The sequence below is a fragment of the Meleagris gallopavo genome, chromosome 6, assembly GCF_905368555.1.
Source record: "Meleagris gallopavo chromosome 6, MGAL_WU_HG_1.1, whole genome shotgun sequence".
Lineage (NCBI taxonomy): Eukaryota > Metazoa > Chordata > Aves > Galliformes > Phasianidae > Meleagris > Meleagris gallopavo.
The window spans coordinates 22762467-22782010 of record NC_139409.1 but is presented as its reverse complement, the minus strand read 5'-3'; the positions used below and the strand labels follow the sequence as shown (position 1 = coordinate 22782010).

General features: G+C 34.8%; 1 protein-coding gene across 1 annotated transcript in view; it reads right to left on the bottom strand.

The window, feature by feature from the left end:
* VPS50 (VPS50 subunit of EARP/GARPII complex) overlaps positions 1-19544 on the bottom strand; it is a 66072-nt gene that overhangs the window by 31927 nt on the left and 14601 nt on the right. Inside the window, exons 9-18 of the mRNA XM_085227445.1 lie at positions 18392-18474; positions 15062-15104; positions 13909-14007; positions 11958-12098; positions 10839-10974; positions 6836-6933; positions 5668-5762; positions 4911-5009; positions 2942-3032; positions 1799-1975 (exon numbers count right to left, since the gene is read on the bottom strand). Coding sequence (XP_085083571.1) covers positions 1799-1975; positions 2942-3032; positions 4911-5009; positions 5668-5762; positions 6836-6933; positions 10839-10974; positions 11958-12098; positions 13909-14007; positions 15062-15104; positions 18392-18474 — 1062 coding nt within the window. The remainder of the gene's footprint in view (positions 1-1798; positions 1976-2941; positions 3033-4910; positions 5010-5667; positions 5763-6835; positions 6934-10838; positions 10975-11957; positions 12099-13908; positions 14008-15061; positions 15105-18391; positions 18475-19544) is intronic.

Genomic DNA, 19544 nt, shown 5'->3' with positions numbered 1-19544 from the left:
AAAAAGCCTATCCTGAAACATTTGAGTATTTTCTCACTGGAACCACAATGCAGGTCATGATAGCTTTTCTTGTTAAAGGTGAATCTTCACAAGAGAGCTGTCTTTAAAATATCACTATTTTCTAATAATAATAAATTGTATTATGTTTCCTTCAGGAAAAAAAAAATCTTTTAAAAAGCACAACTACTCACAAATGTACTGAAGTCTGAAAACAACTCTCCAGTAGCAGCAGCTTTAATTTTTGCAAACCTCAAAAGTACTGTACTATTGTTAAGAATTATTTCACTAGGGACCTTTCACAAATACCTACCAAACGGCTGTTCAGATTCCACAAAAGCTTTGTTTTGGAGCTGTTTTCTATACAGCACTGCAGAATTCTATGATTCTTAGCATTCTCTGGAGTGCATCTTTGCTCAGTATAGAATCATAGACTCATAGAATGGCCTAGGTTGAAAAGGACCACAATGATCATCTAGTTTCAACCCCCCTGCTATGTGCAGGGTCACCAACCACCAGACCAGGCTGCCCGGAGCCACATCCAGCCCGGCCTTGAATGCCTCCAGAGATGGGGCATCCACAACCTCCTTGGGCAACCTGTTCCAGTGCGTCACCACTCTGTGTGAAAAACTTCCTCTTAAGATCTAACCTAAACCTTCCCTGTCTCAGTTTAAAAACCATTCCCCCTTCTCCTATCACTATCCACACTTGCAAACAGCCATTCCCCCTACTGTTCATGCTCATTTGGAATCTAACATTGATAACCATACACCACTTCTTAGTATACTGAAATGAAAAGGCAGGATGTACATTCTGCTCCACTCCTTGACAGGAGAATTACTATCACCAGGTAGCTGTCTCTCTATCTTTAAGCATAAAGCATAAAGCAATAATATTTCATACCAGTCAACTGCATGTTGTTTGCAAGAGACACAGCAGGAAAGAGGCAGTAGCATCATGCCCAGCCATGGGAGATACACAACAAATCCCACAGAGCAAACGCAAAAGGCAAAGACGCAAACCAGGCAGCCATTAGAATGGCGCACTGAATAAACTAAGCTCTACACAGCCTTATCACAAAAATAAATAAATAAATAAGTTATTTATCAAAAGAATAAAAAGAAGCATAGTTTTAAACAAAATGTTTATAAACAATTGTTTATACAGCATTTAAGAGAATGGTACTACATTTTAAATTATAATATATTTGACAACTACTAGATGTTGACTAGAAAAAAAATATACGTTAGAAGTCATTGTCCAATTTTGCAGCAGTGGATCACAAAGTAAAGTGAGTGTTCTGAGCATTCAAATGACAATAAAAAATGTGCTTTTAACAAACATCAGATAACCCTTGGAAAGCATGCATGCATTAACAAATAGAACAGGAGCAATTCGTAATGATTCTTTCCTACGAAGCCAGAAAGCCAGTCTTTCCAAAATAATAAACACTACTTCCACAAGGAAGGTAAATCATTGTATCTAATTGCTTTGTAAAAAAAACCCTGGAAAAGTACTAATTTGAAGTGGGATGCATCTTACTAGCTTTTCAGAACATTTGACTTCAATGGAAAAATACTGACCCACTGAAAAACAACCCAAACTTTAAAAAAGGATTGCCCAGCTTTCTGGCACTGTTAAAAAACTAAGTAACTCATCTAATAGGAGTAAAGCGCCTTGAGAACTTAAATAGTTCTGTAGTTTACTAATTCATGCACTAAGATATTTTGCCATCACTGACATGAAAACAACAGCATTTAATAAGATCTAGATTTGATCTTTTTTGTGAAATGCTCCATACCCCATTGGAAGCTAACACATCCTCTGTCTCATCATCTTTGCTGTCAGCCTGAATTTCAAATGGGTTTCCTCCATTACAGTACTGCTCAAATAAAGTTACCGTCGCTGAAATTGCTGAAGCAGGCTGCTTACTAGGTGACACAGATGGGGAACGTGACTGAACCATGAATTTAAATTCCTATTAATAGAAAGAAAGTACAGTTTTAATTTGCAACAGGACAGTTTCAATATTATTATAGTGTCTGCAGATTAATGAAAATAGAGAGCATAATAACATACTTTTTATACTGGCTCAAGTTAACTTTGATACTGGCAATCTTACAGTGCTCATATTTCTAATTTTAACAGTTGCTGGTTATGATACGTGATACATCTCCTGCGTTCTGAAAGTAGTTTTCACCTGATTTTGGGAAAAATCACCTGATTTAAAAAAAAAAAAAAAGTTTTGGTTTTGTTTGTTTTGTTTCACACACATTACCTAGCAATTTATTATTGCAGATTTTTTTTTTTAATATTTTATCTTTAAAAATAAGTTATTTTCAAATTTTTTATATAAAATTTCTAATGATTACCTTTTCCTTTGCATCACTCAGCTATATCCCTTTTGCACTTTAGTAATAGTTTCAATCATAGACATCCACATTTGTTTGGCAAAACAGGCGAGATTCATCCAACATATGCTAAACTACACAAAACCCCTTTAGTACAGCAGGTGAGGACACCCATTACATGTTTTTGCTGGTACTTCCCCATAGAAAAATTGTTTTTCTTCAAATCAGGCAGTATGACCTACTTTTCCCAAAACAGGTCCAAACTAGTGAGCACTAAGGAGGATAACTATTTTTAGGCAAGCGTCATCTTCTCAGAATAATGATTTTGAAATGGAAAATTGACAAATAAATGACACATTAAAACACAAGAAATAACAAGGACTAATATTGTGCTTACAATTCCAGCATGTTATGTAATGCTCTACCTGCCTAAAACAGAAATGTCACTGTCTTAATAGCCGTGGATTCTATAATTTCCAAAATCCTGAAATGCAATTTATGTTTTTTAAAAAAGTCACTTAGCATTTTCATGGCAGTTCACTCTTAGATATTGCAGTATCAACACTTTTGTATGTGTTACTCAAAGAACGTACGTGAAGCTGTAAAATGCTGAAGTTTGATTTAACGGGGCAAAGTTCCCAGGTCTCATTCTCCAAAAACATTCTTAATTCTTCAAGACGGGTTCTGAAATATAACAGATGAGTATTTTTAATTGGCAGTAGGAGCAAATCAGAAAACAGACAATTTATGCAGTAAAAGATGCCTTCAAAAACTATATAAGAAGTCACACTTGAAAACACATACTTGACAGTACTTACTCATTCGTTCAAGTGACAAATCACATAAAAACTGTTACTGCTAACACAATGTTTGCCTTATGGCACCTCTAAAGAGATAATCAAAGAATGCCAAACTCCAAAGTTCGGAAGCAATTTTTCATTGTCATTACTCAGTATGACCATTATAAAACATAGAGGAACTGACTGTCCAGTCACTTAGTACCTTTCTTCTCTATGTAGAGTATAGAAAGCAGCACTATGCATACTAACACTCCACCAGTACAACAGCTTGTGAGCCATCATAAAACAGGTAATTTCTTTCAATGAGCAAACAGAAGCCAACATGTAACAAATGGAAGTGGAAAGAGCTAGACGATCTACAGACATCAAAGAAAAAATTAAATGGCTATTAACTATTTAAACTATAGTTTGCTTCACATCTTAATCTCAGTACTAACACAGAAAAAGTATTAAGAAAATACAATCAGGCCATTATGTCTCTGCATTGTTTCTATTACACTTCTGAACATTTGAAGAGCCTCCATTCAACAATGAGCAGAAATTCTTTTAACAAAGAAAACCTTTCTGCCATATAAGCAGGAAGATACCAGCGAGTGTTTATCGAGCTCATACTGCTATCTTTCCTCTTCCTAATATAAAGAATAGTGTTTTGCTTAATGAACAGCAGTTGGTAAATTATACACTAGGTTTCTAATTAGGCAGCAAAATATTCTAGGAATATAATTGTTTGAATAACAAACTGTAATCACTGCTACAATTAAAATTTTCTTGCTTGACAAGATGAGAAATCAGTTGAATTATGATTGCATTTTCCCGTGTCTATTTAAATTTATCAGTTAAATGCAAACAGACTTCAACTCTGATTTTAGAGGCACTGAATGCTCATAGCTTGCAGACCTTCCCACAGCCAACAGAAGCAACAGATGGATATTCTCAGAATTAGTTTCAGACTAAAATTCTTTGAGAGGAAGACTAAGGAGAAAGATTCATAGAAAAGCAAACATTTAAAAGCTACATGGCAAGATATTCCATATCATTTCAGAGACAGAATAGAGCCACTGGCAAAGCATTTCAACAGATGCTTTTTCACCAGCAAATAAGCCCAGAAAGTGGTACAAGTAGAAGGCATAATGCATTCTTTCTCTGAAAATCTTTGGTGGACCTTTTAACAAATGCATCAGAAAGAAAAGTCAATTGCATTCTAAAATCCCCTTTCTGATATTCATTGCCGAAAGCCCATTCTAGTTTTTTCCAAATAATCAACTTTTACTCAATAAAAGGCTTCATGCACTCTAGAATTATACTGTTTTTCTGCTCTTGATGATTTACATGACCAGTTCCTTTGAGCACTTTATATTGCCAGTTCTCTAAAACACCATAACACAAAATCAAAGAACTGATTACACCAGGACTCAGAGCATTTCAGTTCTATGTAGCTTTTATGCATTAATGAATTCTTAAAAGCACTATCTTTTTTTCTCCTCAATAAAGTATATAAAGGGACTGCAAGCCACATCAGCTTGATCTGAAAAGCTGAGACATTTAAAGCTTTTATATAAACCAGTCTGGCTTTTCCACCTTTTTCCCTTCTCCAGGGTTCAGAGCCCTATTCTCATCACAAAACATATTCCACTATCAATGAAACCTATCAATCTCAATGCAGGAACATTATTCAGTGGAATTCCTCTGGAATTCATTTAAAACTAAAACCAATGATAATAAATATCATTACATTCATTCACTGTGCATAGAGTAGTCTCACCTGTGGTATGTTTTGAAATAGTTAACGCTTTGTTTTCTGATGGATTCTTGCAAAACTTCAGATTTACTGCCACAAAATTCTTCTCCAACTTGCATCAGCCTGTAATTATAAAGCAAAGTTTAGAAATATTTATTGATTTATTAGTACTGGTGTTCCTATCCGAATTTCTAGCTTCACTCATTATCTCAAGAGAAGTTACACCGTAAACCCTTCACTCATTTCACAAAACTCCGTGTCTCATTTCCCTCCAAATCCTACCTTTATATCCCATACTCACTGACAACAAGCCACTATCAAAATAAAATGTCCACTATACAGCTCACAACCGAATCGAATCCATCGTTTTATTACCAAAACAGAAAGATACAGTAACGTACAGACTAAGTAAGGGTACTGCAATATTTTGCTGCTCTTGATCAAGAAGCCCTTTAAAAGGTTTTAGAAAAATAGGAACTGTCAGGTCTACGTTCCTGAAATTTTAAAACTGGCCAATAGTCAAGTATTATCACACTTAGAGGCTACTTGAGCAGCAAAGCAATTCATGCTACCTCTCCCAAATACAACCTTGGTGCAGGCAGCAAAACTGGCACTCAAATTCTTACATAAAGAATTTTAACTTTAAACTCTGCTTTAGTAGATAGGATCAAAGTTAGCATCAGAATGTAAATATCAGCCTTAGTTAACCATGTGCTGTCTTTGTATCAGAGTTGAAGTTTGTCTGCATGTAATAAGTGGCCTTATGACCACGTCAGTATACCTGCTGATAACATCAAGTACAAATATGAAGTCATCATATTTGAAGTTAGACAGATCTGTTCCCAAAAGGTACGTTTTCACTTTCAGTTGAACATCCTACAAAAACACAAATATTTCAGAACCATTTAATGAATCCTCAGTAAATTTATAAGCAAAATGAGGTTCTATTTACTAAATACACTAAAGACAATAAGACAAATGCTTGGATGCCATGTTAATGCACACTTCTTGGTTTGTTTCCACTGATAGCTTCTTTTTGAGGAATAGTGTACAACTCCATTTTCTGTAACACTAATTACTTCCTGTTGACTTTCTTAAATAATAATATAATCAGTTCAACAATACAATAATAATGCTGTACACTTTATAGCACTTGAGAAAGCCAAGCTTTCTATTGCTGTTCTGCAACATAAAAGGATTATTTCTTTTTAACCACATGTTCAGGGTCTTGTGATGTATTAAAATGATCCAGCTAACAATATTATGAAACCAGGCAGGTTTACAAGATTTCATGTTCTCCACGGTTCTGCTTGCACCAGAAAGGACATCAAAAACCATTCTTCAGTTCTGAGTTTCAGTTTTTCCATGTTCAATTTCACGTTTATCCCTTTTTGTTTGGTTGTTTTTTTTTCAATTCTTCCATTTCCGTATCTCTCACAACATATCCCAAACCATTAGTTCAGAAATGCCATAGTATGCATTGGAAAAGAGACCAATAAGGCTCCTTGTACATCTTGGAAACTGTAGTTCCCCACTGCTCCTATTTATTAAATGGCTTGCAGCACTCCCATCACCATCAGCTATGTCCAGTGCAAAACTTAGTTTGTGAAGAGTCACAAACTAATTTCAAGATTATCTAAGCAGGGAAATGTACAGTAGTATGACTGCTTTAACAGAACAAAAAAAGGAAATGAGAACAAAACAGATTGTGCTATGAAGCAGCAAGCAGGTGGTACTGGCTGATAGTCACGTTACTGTGCTTTGTAGCTTTACTGAGTTTGTAAGTAGTGTGACCAAGTAGTAACAGAATCATGGAAATTTTATTTCCATGTTTTTTATAATATTTAGCTCAAAGCAAATTATTTTAAAAAATCTCTTTAAAAAAGATCAGTATAAATATAACTAATTTTTACTGGGGCCAATAAACATTAAGACAATTAAAAACATACCTGCCATATTCGTGAAAGCCCATGTTCCAATTTCTTTTTTACATAGCTGCGGTCAAAACTGTTCTCCTCAGTTCCAACCACACTGCTGCCATCTGAAACTGAAGATAGAAGGTATTAAAGACATTTTCAAAAGCCTTGAAACGTACCCAGCCATAACAAAACTTCTGCCTTAGCCATTATTATATCACCCCAAGTATGCAAACTCCAGAAGAGCTCCACTGCTGAAAAGAAATAGAGCACATAAAAATACTGTATGTTAATACAGACAAGAAGAGCTTCTGATTACTTTCATGCAAGCAAGATACCCATTCAATAAAATCAAAATAAGAGAGTAACTGATCTTTCAAATACAAAGTGGACAAATTAACAGCTGCTTATCCTCTAGATTCTCTAAGCTATTCTAGCCTTGCAGATGAGAACCATAAAATTAAACATATCATGAACATGATCTCTAAGTTTCTATCTCAGTAAATTCTGGCTGTAATTCTGGGGGAAATCCCGAAACTTTTTCCATGAACTACGTAAACAAGATAGCACGCTCTTTTTTTTTCCCCACTCTCACGCTAATCCATGCTTACGCATGAAATAATTTCATAAACATCTCATTAGATGTCTTTCATTCTTTAAAATTATTGTATTTAATTCTGAAACGTTCATTTCTATAGTTCTAGACCGCCTGTGTGATCCTCTTTGCTCCAATAGAAAAGATATATTTATACCCTCTCCTTTTTTAAATTTAAGTAATTGTAATTTCTTCATACAGTTGTGGTTATGCTTGCAGCCTGTGATGGTACAGTGTCACGGCCTGTTTCATACTTTGTGAGACTACACAACTTTTTTCTATGATAGAACCAAGAAACAAAGAAAACCTCATGTGCTGTTCCCGACAAGTGGAAAAATGATGCAAACCATTCAGTGATTTGATATGAAAAATAAAATGTAATCCATGTAAAATACTTCACTGGAATATTACTAAGCATACAGTGTTCCTTCCTCTCCATCATTCAGGAGGTTGAAAACAGAAGAATTAAGACTACCTGCAATATTTCAGCATTGTCAAGCAGATCAGACCTGTCTTTCCATCTCTCCTACAACCTCCAGCTAGTTTTCAGTACCTGGGAAAACTATTCACTCCCTTGTTTCTGGCTCAACTGATCTGGTCTCTAGTACCTTGTTACTACAAGGGTGGTAAGGAACTGGAACATGTTGCCCAGAGTTGTGGGTGCTCCATCCCAGGAAGCATTCAAAGCCAGGCTGGGATGGGGCTTGGTGCAACGAATCTAGTGGATGACAATTCGGCCCACATCAGGGGGATTTGAAGTAGGTGATCTTTAAGGTCCATTCCAATCCAAACCATTCTATATGACTCCATAAAAACCAAAATCCTCAGTTTCCAAGAACCTTTTATAAGTGCCCCAAAAAAGCAAATAGAAAAAAGACATGGTGAAAGTATTTTCTATTCTACTTTGCTCTTCAGTCTCACATCAGTCTTCATAACAGAAATAAGCAGAACATTTACTAATACAAAGCAGATGCACTTCTTTCCTCAGGAACGCAGGAAGGCAAACATTTACAAGTTAAGAAAACAAAGCACATTTTAGCATCTATAATAGGCATTTCTTATCACAAATAAGTGACATGTTATCTATATGAAGTGCAGCCTCATTTCCCTAATCCATGAGGGACTTCTTTTGAATGAGCTCCAAGATTAAAGTAGAAAGACCTCTGAAATTAATACCTTTAAGTCCAGCTTCTAAGTTCTACAGCTCGGTTTGTGCCTCAAGTCTATCAACAGCACCTTGATCCATTTAAAATATTATGGAAGACTGCTGACATTAGCACAACACAAGAAATACACTGGGACAGTTTTGAGTTAAAAGTTGATTTAAAAAAATGATAAAATGCCAAATACATATGCATCAGTTAGACTGCTTCTTCTACTGTTCCAATCTATATGGTTTAGTTGAGGAAAAATATTCAGCAAAATTTTAGTGAACTGCCTCCTTGGTTCCTTCTGACACACCATCACATCCTAAAGAAATTTAACTCTCTGGCTTGAGCACATATTACAGTTAATAAATCAATAAATAATCACTTCACCATGAGCAAAAGCTTTAGGGGGGGGGGGGGGAGAAAAGCATACATTTGGTAGATATTTATAATCCCTCTCAAATTAAATGATACTTATCAAATTTCCTTTTGTATGCTTTCTCATTGCTGAGGTTCTTGAAAAAGTGATTCAGTAGTTCAAATATATTCCACCTGTACAGTACGTTACAGCTAAGCCACAGAGTCTCCAGCAACTCAAAAATTGAGTGACAGAAGATTTAGTGAATTAGTAGTAAACATACCAGAATCCACCACAGTGTCTTTTTAAAGCAATGTGTTTAGAATGAGTCCTAATTGAATACAGAACTTTATTATGCTTAGCGGTGCTTTCAAAACATTTTGTAGTACAAATAATTTTCTTTCTTTTGGAGTACCAAAAGCAAACACACTAAGAGGAACTATTTTTAAAGTTACACATGGAGCTGAGAAAGTAGTCTACTACAAGAACATTTCTTTGTAGTAAGCTCTTCATAACATCTGCTTTATTTAGCACTTCAAAGGTGACAAAATCAAAACAAAAGGAGATGAGTCTTTCAAAACTTATTTTAAAGTAAAGATTATTGAGAAGGTGCAATGCATTCAAAAGTTCAGAATCTTCCCTCACAAGGTGCATCTCAAAATGAAACATTTCAATTCTGAAATTTAATTCTGAAATACATAGAAAAGTTTCATTTGAAAAAAGTTTTTAAAAATACACATCAGATTCCATACAAGAACGATACTGTCTTGTATTTACATTATATCACACTCCTTGCAATTTACATTACAAATATTTAGATTATGCTTTTTCTACATTTAAAATAAGAAGACAATATTAGTTAAATTTCATTCTTTTTAAGGCTTAAAATCTGTAATAAATCCAATTTTTGAAAGAAATACTGAATTACAAACGTACTCTAGGAAGCACAGTCTTCCAACACTTATTCTTCACATCCAGTTCTAATTTATTTTTTTCTTTTCACTCAGTCCAACGTAAACAATACAAGTTTTATGTAAATCAGGCAAGGCAGAGTAATTGCAGAAGCAATCTACACTCCTTGCCCTTTGACAGAAGTGTTTTCTTCTATGTGCAGACCAGAAAGACACCTCATTCAGATAAATAACAGTTTTGCATAAATCTCAATACTGTAAATGTCACACTGCCAAAAAAAAGCAGTGTGTTGAACTCAAGTAGAGAAATAGAAAAAGTCTGTTCTTAGATATTTTATATTAATATATGTCCAGCAAAATGTACCCAGAAAGACTGAAAAGACAGATTAAGGTTTTGTGTTTCTGTCCTAAAAACACAAACTGGAACAACAATAAAACAAAAACAAAATAATACTGTATGATAAAATTATGGCCTTTTCCTGTGAGGGTATCAAGAGTGTCAGCTGTGCCTATACCTTATAATAAGTTTCAATAATAGAGATGACAAGCAACATTTAAAAAATTATTTTTCCTGAAAATTACAACGGCTGCTTTCAATAGATTCATTCAGACCCCTTTCCTAGTACTTAATGCAATATCCCAGTCTACTAAGTTTAATATGCAGAGAACATTTTAACACTGATAAAAAAAAATCTAAAATTACATGCCCATCTCATATTAAAGGAAAAACTGCTCAGATTTTATATTCATCTACCATAGCTGATTTCTGAGCAAACAACAAATACTACTTAAAATAAAACTGTTATAACTGCATAATGGAACATACACATATTTATTTTAAAAGAGGTTATGCTGAAGACTACAAAAATTCAGTGAATATTTAAGTCCTTTCTGCTCACTATGAATTATAACATTGAGGGACAGTAAGCCAAGATTACAAAGGTACCTGAATAACAATTAATTACTTGAGCACAAGAAAAGTTATTTCCAAGTATCAGAAGTTGTTTCCAGAATTATTTCTTACCAGAAGATGCAGTTGCTGCCTCATCTTGATCATGATTCTCATGCCACTGCATTGTTCGGTAATAGCTGAGCATGACTTCCCAAAGGGCTTTGCAGAGATCAGCAAGGCATGGAATGTAGCTGTCTGATGTAATATGCTATAAAAAATAATATTGTGAAACTGTTACCAGTCACATTCATCATTTGCAGAGGCAAAATAAACCATGCTGACACCTCTATATTCAAGCAGATACAGTCCTTGATGTATATCAAAGTATTGGAGAGTGACAAATGCCTGACGTTAGTCAGTGGATTAAACATTGACTAGAAGTGCAAAGTTTATTTCTTACTGCCTTTTTTTTTTTTAACTGACTGAGATAATCATCCTTCTCACATTCATAGAACAGCAAAGTAAATACAGAAGTGAAGCTGTACAATCTAATGATGAGGATGTCTCATTATGAAAAATAGCTGCAGCCATCCCTGCAATATAGGGGCACTGCTTCAGTTCAACAATGTATTCAGACTTCAGCATTACGCAGTAGCCATTCTGGCTGATGGTCCATTGGATCCAGTACTGTATAACTCAAGCAGGTAAAAACAGATAACACAGGTGACAGCTGACCTACATCACTGAGCCACTCTGCTCCAAAGAGCCAATTGTGATTTAAGATATTCATTAGGTGAAGAGCATCAAATCCGTGAAACTGTTAAGTATGTAGTAGAAATTTCTAAGATCAGATTTTCAGGTAAAGGAATTTATTTAAGAATGGCTCTACGTAAAGAAAAGAGTAAAATTGCTCATCTGAGTGGGAAATGCAAAAATCACAATCGTCTCGCTTGCTGTGAAGAAAACATAGGAGTTTTGAAGTGTTAGCCTCCTGTTTGTATCCTGTTGTTTACTTTTTTTGCATTTATTCAGGTGATGTGTACATTAATACCAAAGTACTAAGATTCAATTCCATCAAAATCAACATTAAGTTCAAAACAAACAATCTCTCAGTTAGGCTACGATTCGTATAAAGAAATTATTAAAACAACCCCACAGCTATTATAACTGAGTACTCACTTAGATATGGGAAACTTACAGCAGAGGAAAATTTTAGATTAAAAAGTACATATTTATGCAAGAACTACATACTGTACAGAGGTCTTTGTATTGTAACTTCTGAAACTTGGTGTCTGTGTTTCCTGCACAAAGCTCCACATATCCAAGCACTACTTGAAACACAGTGTTGTGAATAGCTTGAGTGAAGTGCATGTGCAATTGGTCCATTGCTGTCTGAAAGAAAAGGAAAAGCAAAAAAAAAAAAATCAAATAATCATTGACCAATTTGTTTAAAAACAATGGGCTGAGATTGTTTTTTTTTCCCCACTGGAAACACTTCCAGCTACAAGAATAATAATGCCTTTGCAATTAATAAAACTAAAATCACAACCAAAGTGCTGCGTTTATCTGCTTGGTACACTGAGTTCTTCCTTTTAGAATACAATGTAGAGAACAGCAACAGGCAGAAAGCCTGTAAGTCATATCAAAACATTTCTCCTTACCAAATCCTTCCTTGTAATATAAGCAAAGAATAAAATTTGCTCTTAAAGAACTTACTTTTTCCAGAAAACAAAAAGTATCAGCCCATGTACTAAAACATGTACAACATGTTTTTCCATAACCATGCTTGGGTTTTAGGTCAAGCTGTTTCATAATTATCCCACTTGCCCTATGTTAAGAAGCTGTACACAATATTAGTCCATTTCAGACAATTTATTTTCTTCCTGTTTCAAGATACTCTAATAATAATTACATATGATATGAGAGAACTGATGGAAAAAACTATTTTACATGCCAGAATGGAAGTTATCAGATCCTGTGGATCTGAGAATGTTCAGTTTTGGTACTTGCCATCTGACATTGTTAGCTATTGACCAGAATCAAGAAGTTCTGTAGTGACGCAGGAAATTAATAAGCAATTCTGCTTCTATCTGATCACAAACAATCACTCTTTTGCTCCTACGTCTTGCTCAGAAACTTCATTCCTCTCCAAAAGAAATCTGCCTTTCTCACCATACCATGCACTAGACTGAAGCAGTGAATGTCTGCTTTTAATGTTTCTCATTGTGTAAAGAAAGAAATTGAATACAAAGCACTAAAAAGGAAAAGTCTAATTAATCTTCTCTCCTTGACTTCAAGTTACAGTCTTTAGCCATTCCAAAAATTCTGCACATTGTTAAAGAAGGGGAAAATAAATTTATTTCTATTCTATTGCAAAACTATACTGTTATCACAGTTAGTGATAGTTTATATCTTATACTTTATCACAGTAGTTTATCACAGTAGGAACCCAACTTTGCTATAAGGTTTCTAATTAGAAAGGAAAATAAATGAATAAAAAATTTGAAGACAAAACCAAAAAAGGCATCCTAATGCCAGCCCTTGTCCTGAATATTGGGAATAAGCTTTAAAAAAGGAAAAAAGGGAAAAAAAAAAAAAAAACAACAACTCATAACAGAATGGCGTTCTTGTTCTGACTTTAGCAGGAGACAGACACTCTGATGTGACTGTCAGCAGCTAATGCTTCCTGAGGGAATCTCTAAACTACACTGGCACCACCATGTTTAACGTCACTGTGTTATGAAAACTGATCACTGATGAGAACTGCCTGCAGGGCTTCCTCCTTTCATACCTTATTTCATTTCTTGTTGCCAAAAAAAAAAAAAAAAAAATCTCACATTTTTATTTCCATCACATTCAAGTACAATATAAAGCAGGAATGCATACATAACAAGGTGCAGGCTGTACAAAGCTCAGTATATTAAAAGAAAATAGCACTCACATGTCCAGGTATAATTAATAATGCATAAAGCATCACATAAGGAGGTGAAATATTGATTTATTAGAGTTATACCATGTCCCAAATCTTACGTGTTACAGTGTTGCTTGGTGTACCTTTAGCAATTCCATTAATATATCTGAGCCTTTGTAAATATATACAGCAAGACTGATCAACATTAGAAGAAATTTCCATCACAGTACTCAAATCTTCACACTCTTCCACCACCAGTTTTTACAGCTTACTCACAACACAAACACTAACCTGTGTTTTCCCAAGCAGCCTGTAAGCCTGTTGAACCTTTGTATAATGATTGATATCAAAGTTCTTACATATCTTGGAGAGTGCTACGTCCAATTGTTCCTATGTAAAGGAAGGCAAAACAATGTATTAAACATCAAGCTGAGTATATCAAACAACAAATGAGGAAAATAAGTGTATTTAACTACTGATAACTATGTAAAACAGACAAGACTGGACTATTTTCAGGTGCTAAAATGTTATCTATTGCCAAACACACCACTTCAGTCTGAAATTTCTGCCAGGCAAATGGCTCCACCATTTCCAAAAACAAGTACAGCAAGAAGTACATTACTTTGTAAGGTTTAGCAACCCAATATGGGGGAGCTGAGATTTTAAATTGGTCAGCTACCACTTCTAAGAAACACCTAGTACTGAAAATATAAAAAGAAAGTATTTTATAAGCATTTCAGCTCAAACAATACAACTATAGACTTCTTATTCTCAAATTGCAACCTATTACACAGATTTAATATTTTCTGACTTCAAAGTTCTTATCAATTAAGGATATTACATCGTAGTTTGTTCTTGCAAAGAGAAACCACAGGATTCTTTACTTCCTATATACTTTTATTCATTCAACTGATCTTAGTCATATCTCTCCCAGCTATTCAAATCATATTTGCTATGGCTTAATACCAGCCCTACACATCAGCTTCCCGTTCACTGACCTCTGCAGTTTCTAGTGGAATTCATTTCTCATGTAGCTTATCCAAACCTATTATTGGTATGCTGCTCATGGTTACTTTTCACTACTTTGTAAGACTAAATTCACAGCAGTAAACCACCGTGCATCTTTATCACACGTGGAGCATATCTTTGCTCTAGTACTTCAAATATACATGTCTATTTTATTGGATTGCTTTACCACTTAATGTTGGCACAATTAGCAAGCTGGGCTCATAAATTTGATACCATATTATAAAGCATTTATGTATATTTCAGCAGAAAAGGCTATGGGAATAGCAATGACTATAGCATTCCAATCACCACACTTGAAAAAATATGCACATTCAGTAATTGCTAAAGGCAGTGCATTAGAAATATCTAATGCTAAATAAGTTAATATTTGGAGGTTAACTACTAATACGTACTAAACCAACACATTCATTCTTACCTCTATTTGTTCCAAAGTATCTTGCAGTTTTGAATTCAGCTCACTATTAATGAAAGAAAAAATAATGTTTGAAATCAAACTACTGATCATACCAACACTGCAGTACTCTTAATACTTCAAACAAAATTATCTGTTATAGAAGCACATTTTCCTTGGTTTATAACACAACAGTGTTAAAAGATCGTCTGCTTGGATTTATCCAAGTATTCAAAGATATTTCCAAACCCACAGAAACTTGTGCTCTATACGTTTCAATTCAGCACTCAGGTATCTAACAGAAGATAAGCAAAAAGATCGAGGCTGTCAAGTCTTTGCAATCTGTGGTATAATAAATTTCTCTCACTGTCAGGAATCCTTTATAGAGGCATTAAAGCAAAAATGTTTATTTAAATTTAAAGAAAAAGTCAGAACCTAAGCTTACGTAACTGTCAGAAAATCTTTTTAAGACCATCAGTTCACCTGTCTGAGCTGAATGTGGTATAGAAAGATTAACAAAAACAGCTACCATAAGTTAATCCATTTTGGACAAGGAAGGCAAAACTGTTCCCTTCCAAAAATTCACTTTTAAAATTTTGGAACACCAGCTGAAAAAAATAAGACACAAAAAGTAGTGAACATGTTTTTGTTTGGGAGCTTCAAGAAGAAATAGGCAGGATATCCTCTCCAGCACAGAAAGCACAGAGCTTTGATGGGATAATCACCTTACCTAACTTAAGGCAACTTACTTCTATGTTCTGTATCTTTTCCTAAAGGCCTACATTAACTATCAAAAGATTCTAGCTTCCTTCCCTAGTTCTCTCCCCTTACATGATATGCCCATCATCCCTCCATTTTTAGTTGTTAACTAACCTGGAAAGAATACCTTCCAAAGAAAGGTCTAAATAAGAATAAATAAATAAATAAAATGTGAGAAAAGGTCAGCATTAAACACTAAAAATCAAGCAGCCAATCATTCTTTGTTGTTTATCCTTAAGCAACAAGTTTCCAAACAGAAAAGCCTTCACAACAATTTCACATCATATTCTGCTGGAGTTCAGGAATGCTTACTACACTCTAGTTCTTTTACCTAGCAAAAAGAAATTAGAACAAGCGTAAGAATCCTGCTTTTTGCACAGAAACACTCCTGCTTTAGAACTAGGTACAGCACAAAACCCTCCCAGTGTACAAAAATGTAATTGCTTTACATGCTGACATTAACATGTCTGAAACGCAGAAAGTGCTGACGTAGTAAATGCAGTTTAAAGCAGAGGTAGTCAGAACAAATTAAGCAGCTGTACTGGTTTAGAGTCCTACGAAAAATTCACAAAGCCCCTAACAGTAGAGGGCATCACATAAACACAACACTGATTCCTTTCAAATAAATGTCATGAGCATGCTGCTGCTAATCCAACATTTATCTTATCTGTCTGCATCTTTGATGTAGTTATAATTTTCCACCTCCACCAGGCAACTTACATGCTCACACACAGAGAACTTGTTCCACTACTGCACTATAGGGCTGTCCTGAAACCAATTCCCACTTGTTGCAGTTGTCCACATCTGACTAATTTCAGCTGTATACCAGCACAGATCCTCATAAAAACTCATTCCTTATTTCCACTATGCCACACTCCTAATGTGAGGTAAGCCTCTATTTGCAATCACCTGCCAAAGCAGGACGTTTGGGCACATCAGAAGCCTAAATGTCACAAATCTCAGCAAACATCCAAAGATCTGAACCATTTTGGAATGATGTATGTCTCCTTTCTTTTGGGAAAGAAATATGGGGAGGAATGCATGAAATGCAATCAAGGTTTTCTTGATTTCTTACCAATACCACTTAGTACAAACTCTGTAACAGCGCTGTCTTTCCATTCAAGCTCTATAAAGCACTAACTTTAAATACACATGCTCATAGCTTATTTATTCAACTAAGTAAAAATAGAGACAAGTGTTTGCAAGAATATTTATGTTGGCAATTTTAGAGAAGGACGTGCAATCCCAAGATTCCAGAAGAAATCTAACTTTGATCAAGTACTGAACTGAAAATATACAAATGCAGAGTCCAGCTAAAAGCTTACATATTTTAAGCCACAATTATTAACCTCAGATACAATGGCTACATGATTATTATGAAAGCCTTACTATGATAATAAAGACTTTGTGAATGAAATGAATCCTGAATTAGAACTTGTATTAAAAGTGTTTTTTGCATCCTCATTCATACAAATCAGATTCAGCACATTTCTAGAAAGTACATCTACTGTGATATAATGGAATGTTTAGACACAAAAGCAATAGATAGAGTGGCCCTATTGTCTGACAGTCCATCTTTCTAAGTGTTTTTCAAGGGAGTCTACTCCCATTGAAACTCATCAACAAGCAGAAAACAGAAGACTTTGACTTATATTTTTAAATAAAAATTTTGTCTAGTAACATTAGCAAATGTTGACTGAATAGTCAACTTACATCCACAAGTTTTATAGAACTAAACAAGAAGGAGTTTTTCAAAATAAAGAACAGGGAGAGTCTTATTTCTGGGCAGAATTTCCAACCTCATACAATTTTTTCATCTCTAAATTCTTAGAACCGTAGAATGGTTTGAGTTGGTAAGGACCTTTAAGATCATCTAGTCCCAGCCCCGAGCTGTAGGCAGGGACACCTCCCTCTAGAGCAGGTTGCTCAAAGCCCCATTCAGCCTGGCTTTGAACAACCACACCTCAAAAACCATCACACCTCAAAAGCAGACCTAAACTAAAATCAGTCATTATGGGTAATTACTCTGAAGTTGCAACAAATCATACATTTATAGAACAGCCAATCATTTTTTCTGTTTCATTACAAACAAAAAGGAAGTATTTCTAAATTAGAAATTGTAGACATATTGATTAGTTTCAGGTCTGAAAGCAATTTCTCCTCAATGGCACAAAGTTGTACATTAGCTAATTTCATCACCAAGACTCACGGTAAGTTGCCCATCCAAAATCATCTTACTGAAGGTTAATTAATTCCAGACTATAAGTTTCCTTACAAAGAATTATCCTGCAAACTGTGGCACAGTCATAACTCACTCTTAGCCAAAACTTTACCTGCCAACATACTACAACAGTTAGAAAACAATGACACAGACCAAGCAGAGGTTATATAGTGTTAGTAGAGATTTGTTAGTAGTGGTATAAGGGAACAACACCACTGAGGGTCTTCATACTTTCATAAATCCTTCAACTTTACTTTTCTAAGAAGAAAATTAAGTTTAAATCAAAATTGCTTTAGAGAATGAGGAATAATCATCACTCCCTTGTATCATTTACAAATATTATCCAGAAGGTGAGATCAGCAGTGTCACCTCACCTTATACAACTGTAGTGTTTGAAAGTGCTGGCAGCTTTCTGGCATTCCAAACACAGTTGAATAGCTCCTGGATAGTCCTCTTCCTTGGGATAAAATGGAACAGAAAGCTAATTTGGCTTTGGAAGCAAACATCACAACATCCTTAAAAGCTCATGTATAAACATAAAGACCAAAATATTTCACCTCTTGCATTTGTATAGTATAAAGTTACAGAAAATGATTGAGGGTCTACTGTAGAAATTAATATGCAAGCCATTCAGAATTATAAGCAGGCAACATCAGGTGTTAGCAACATTTAAAAATATTGCACATCTTGTGTTCTTATGCAAATGACTTGCTTTTTACCTACAGATTCAAGAAAATGTATCAGAAAGCTCTCAATAAAAAACAACAAACAATTTTCCATTTAATTTTCAAACCTTAGTTAATACAACACAATCCATTTATGAGCAGGGGAAGAGGTAAATTCAAGTACTATTAGGCTGCAGCCTACAAAACCAACAAAGACATATGGGAGACACTCCAGTATTATGCAAAATAAACACTTTCTATTTAGTCTGATACATTCAATAAGTAATGAAAAATGAATTGTAGACAATAGGTTCAAAACAGAAAATCTAGGACAAACAAAGCATACTTTAGGGGAAGGAAAAAAAAAGTTGCCCTAATTTATAACAAAAATATCCAATCAAATCAAGCAAGAAGAATATGATAACACAAAACAAAGTTACACGCACAAGAATGTACAACCACAAGTTCTTGCCAACAGTGTCTTGGCCGTAAATACTGGTTTTGTATTTTATTAGAATCTTGGAGGAAGTAAAATCCCCTTCAATTTCTAAGAGCTTTCCTGTTTTTTTCCCAATTATATCCATTATATCATGTGCTTCAGAGAGTTCAAATGCAAAGCTGTTACTGAATTTTCAGATTCAGTGATTGAAGATCAAAAGCACAAGGGCAATTTATATTCAGCTATTACCATAAAGGAATTTCTGAAATGACACTACTTTAGCAGCAGCATTACAATGTAGATCAAGTTTTTCTATTAAAAAAAAAAAAAAAAAAGGAATGCTAAGAATTAATATATCTTGCTTGGTAAAGAGTAACAAAGTGAGAGACTACGTATGTTACCCAAGATGGGATTTAAGAATCT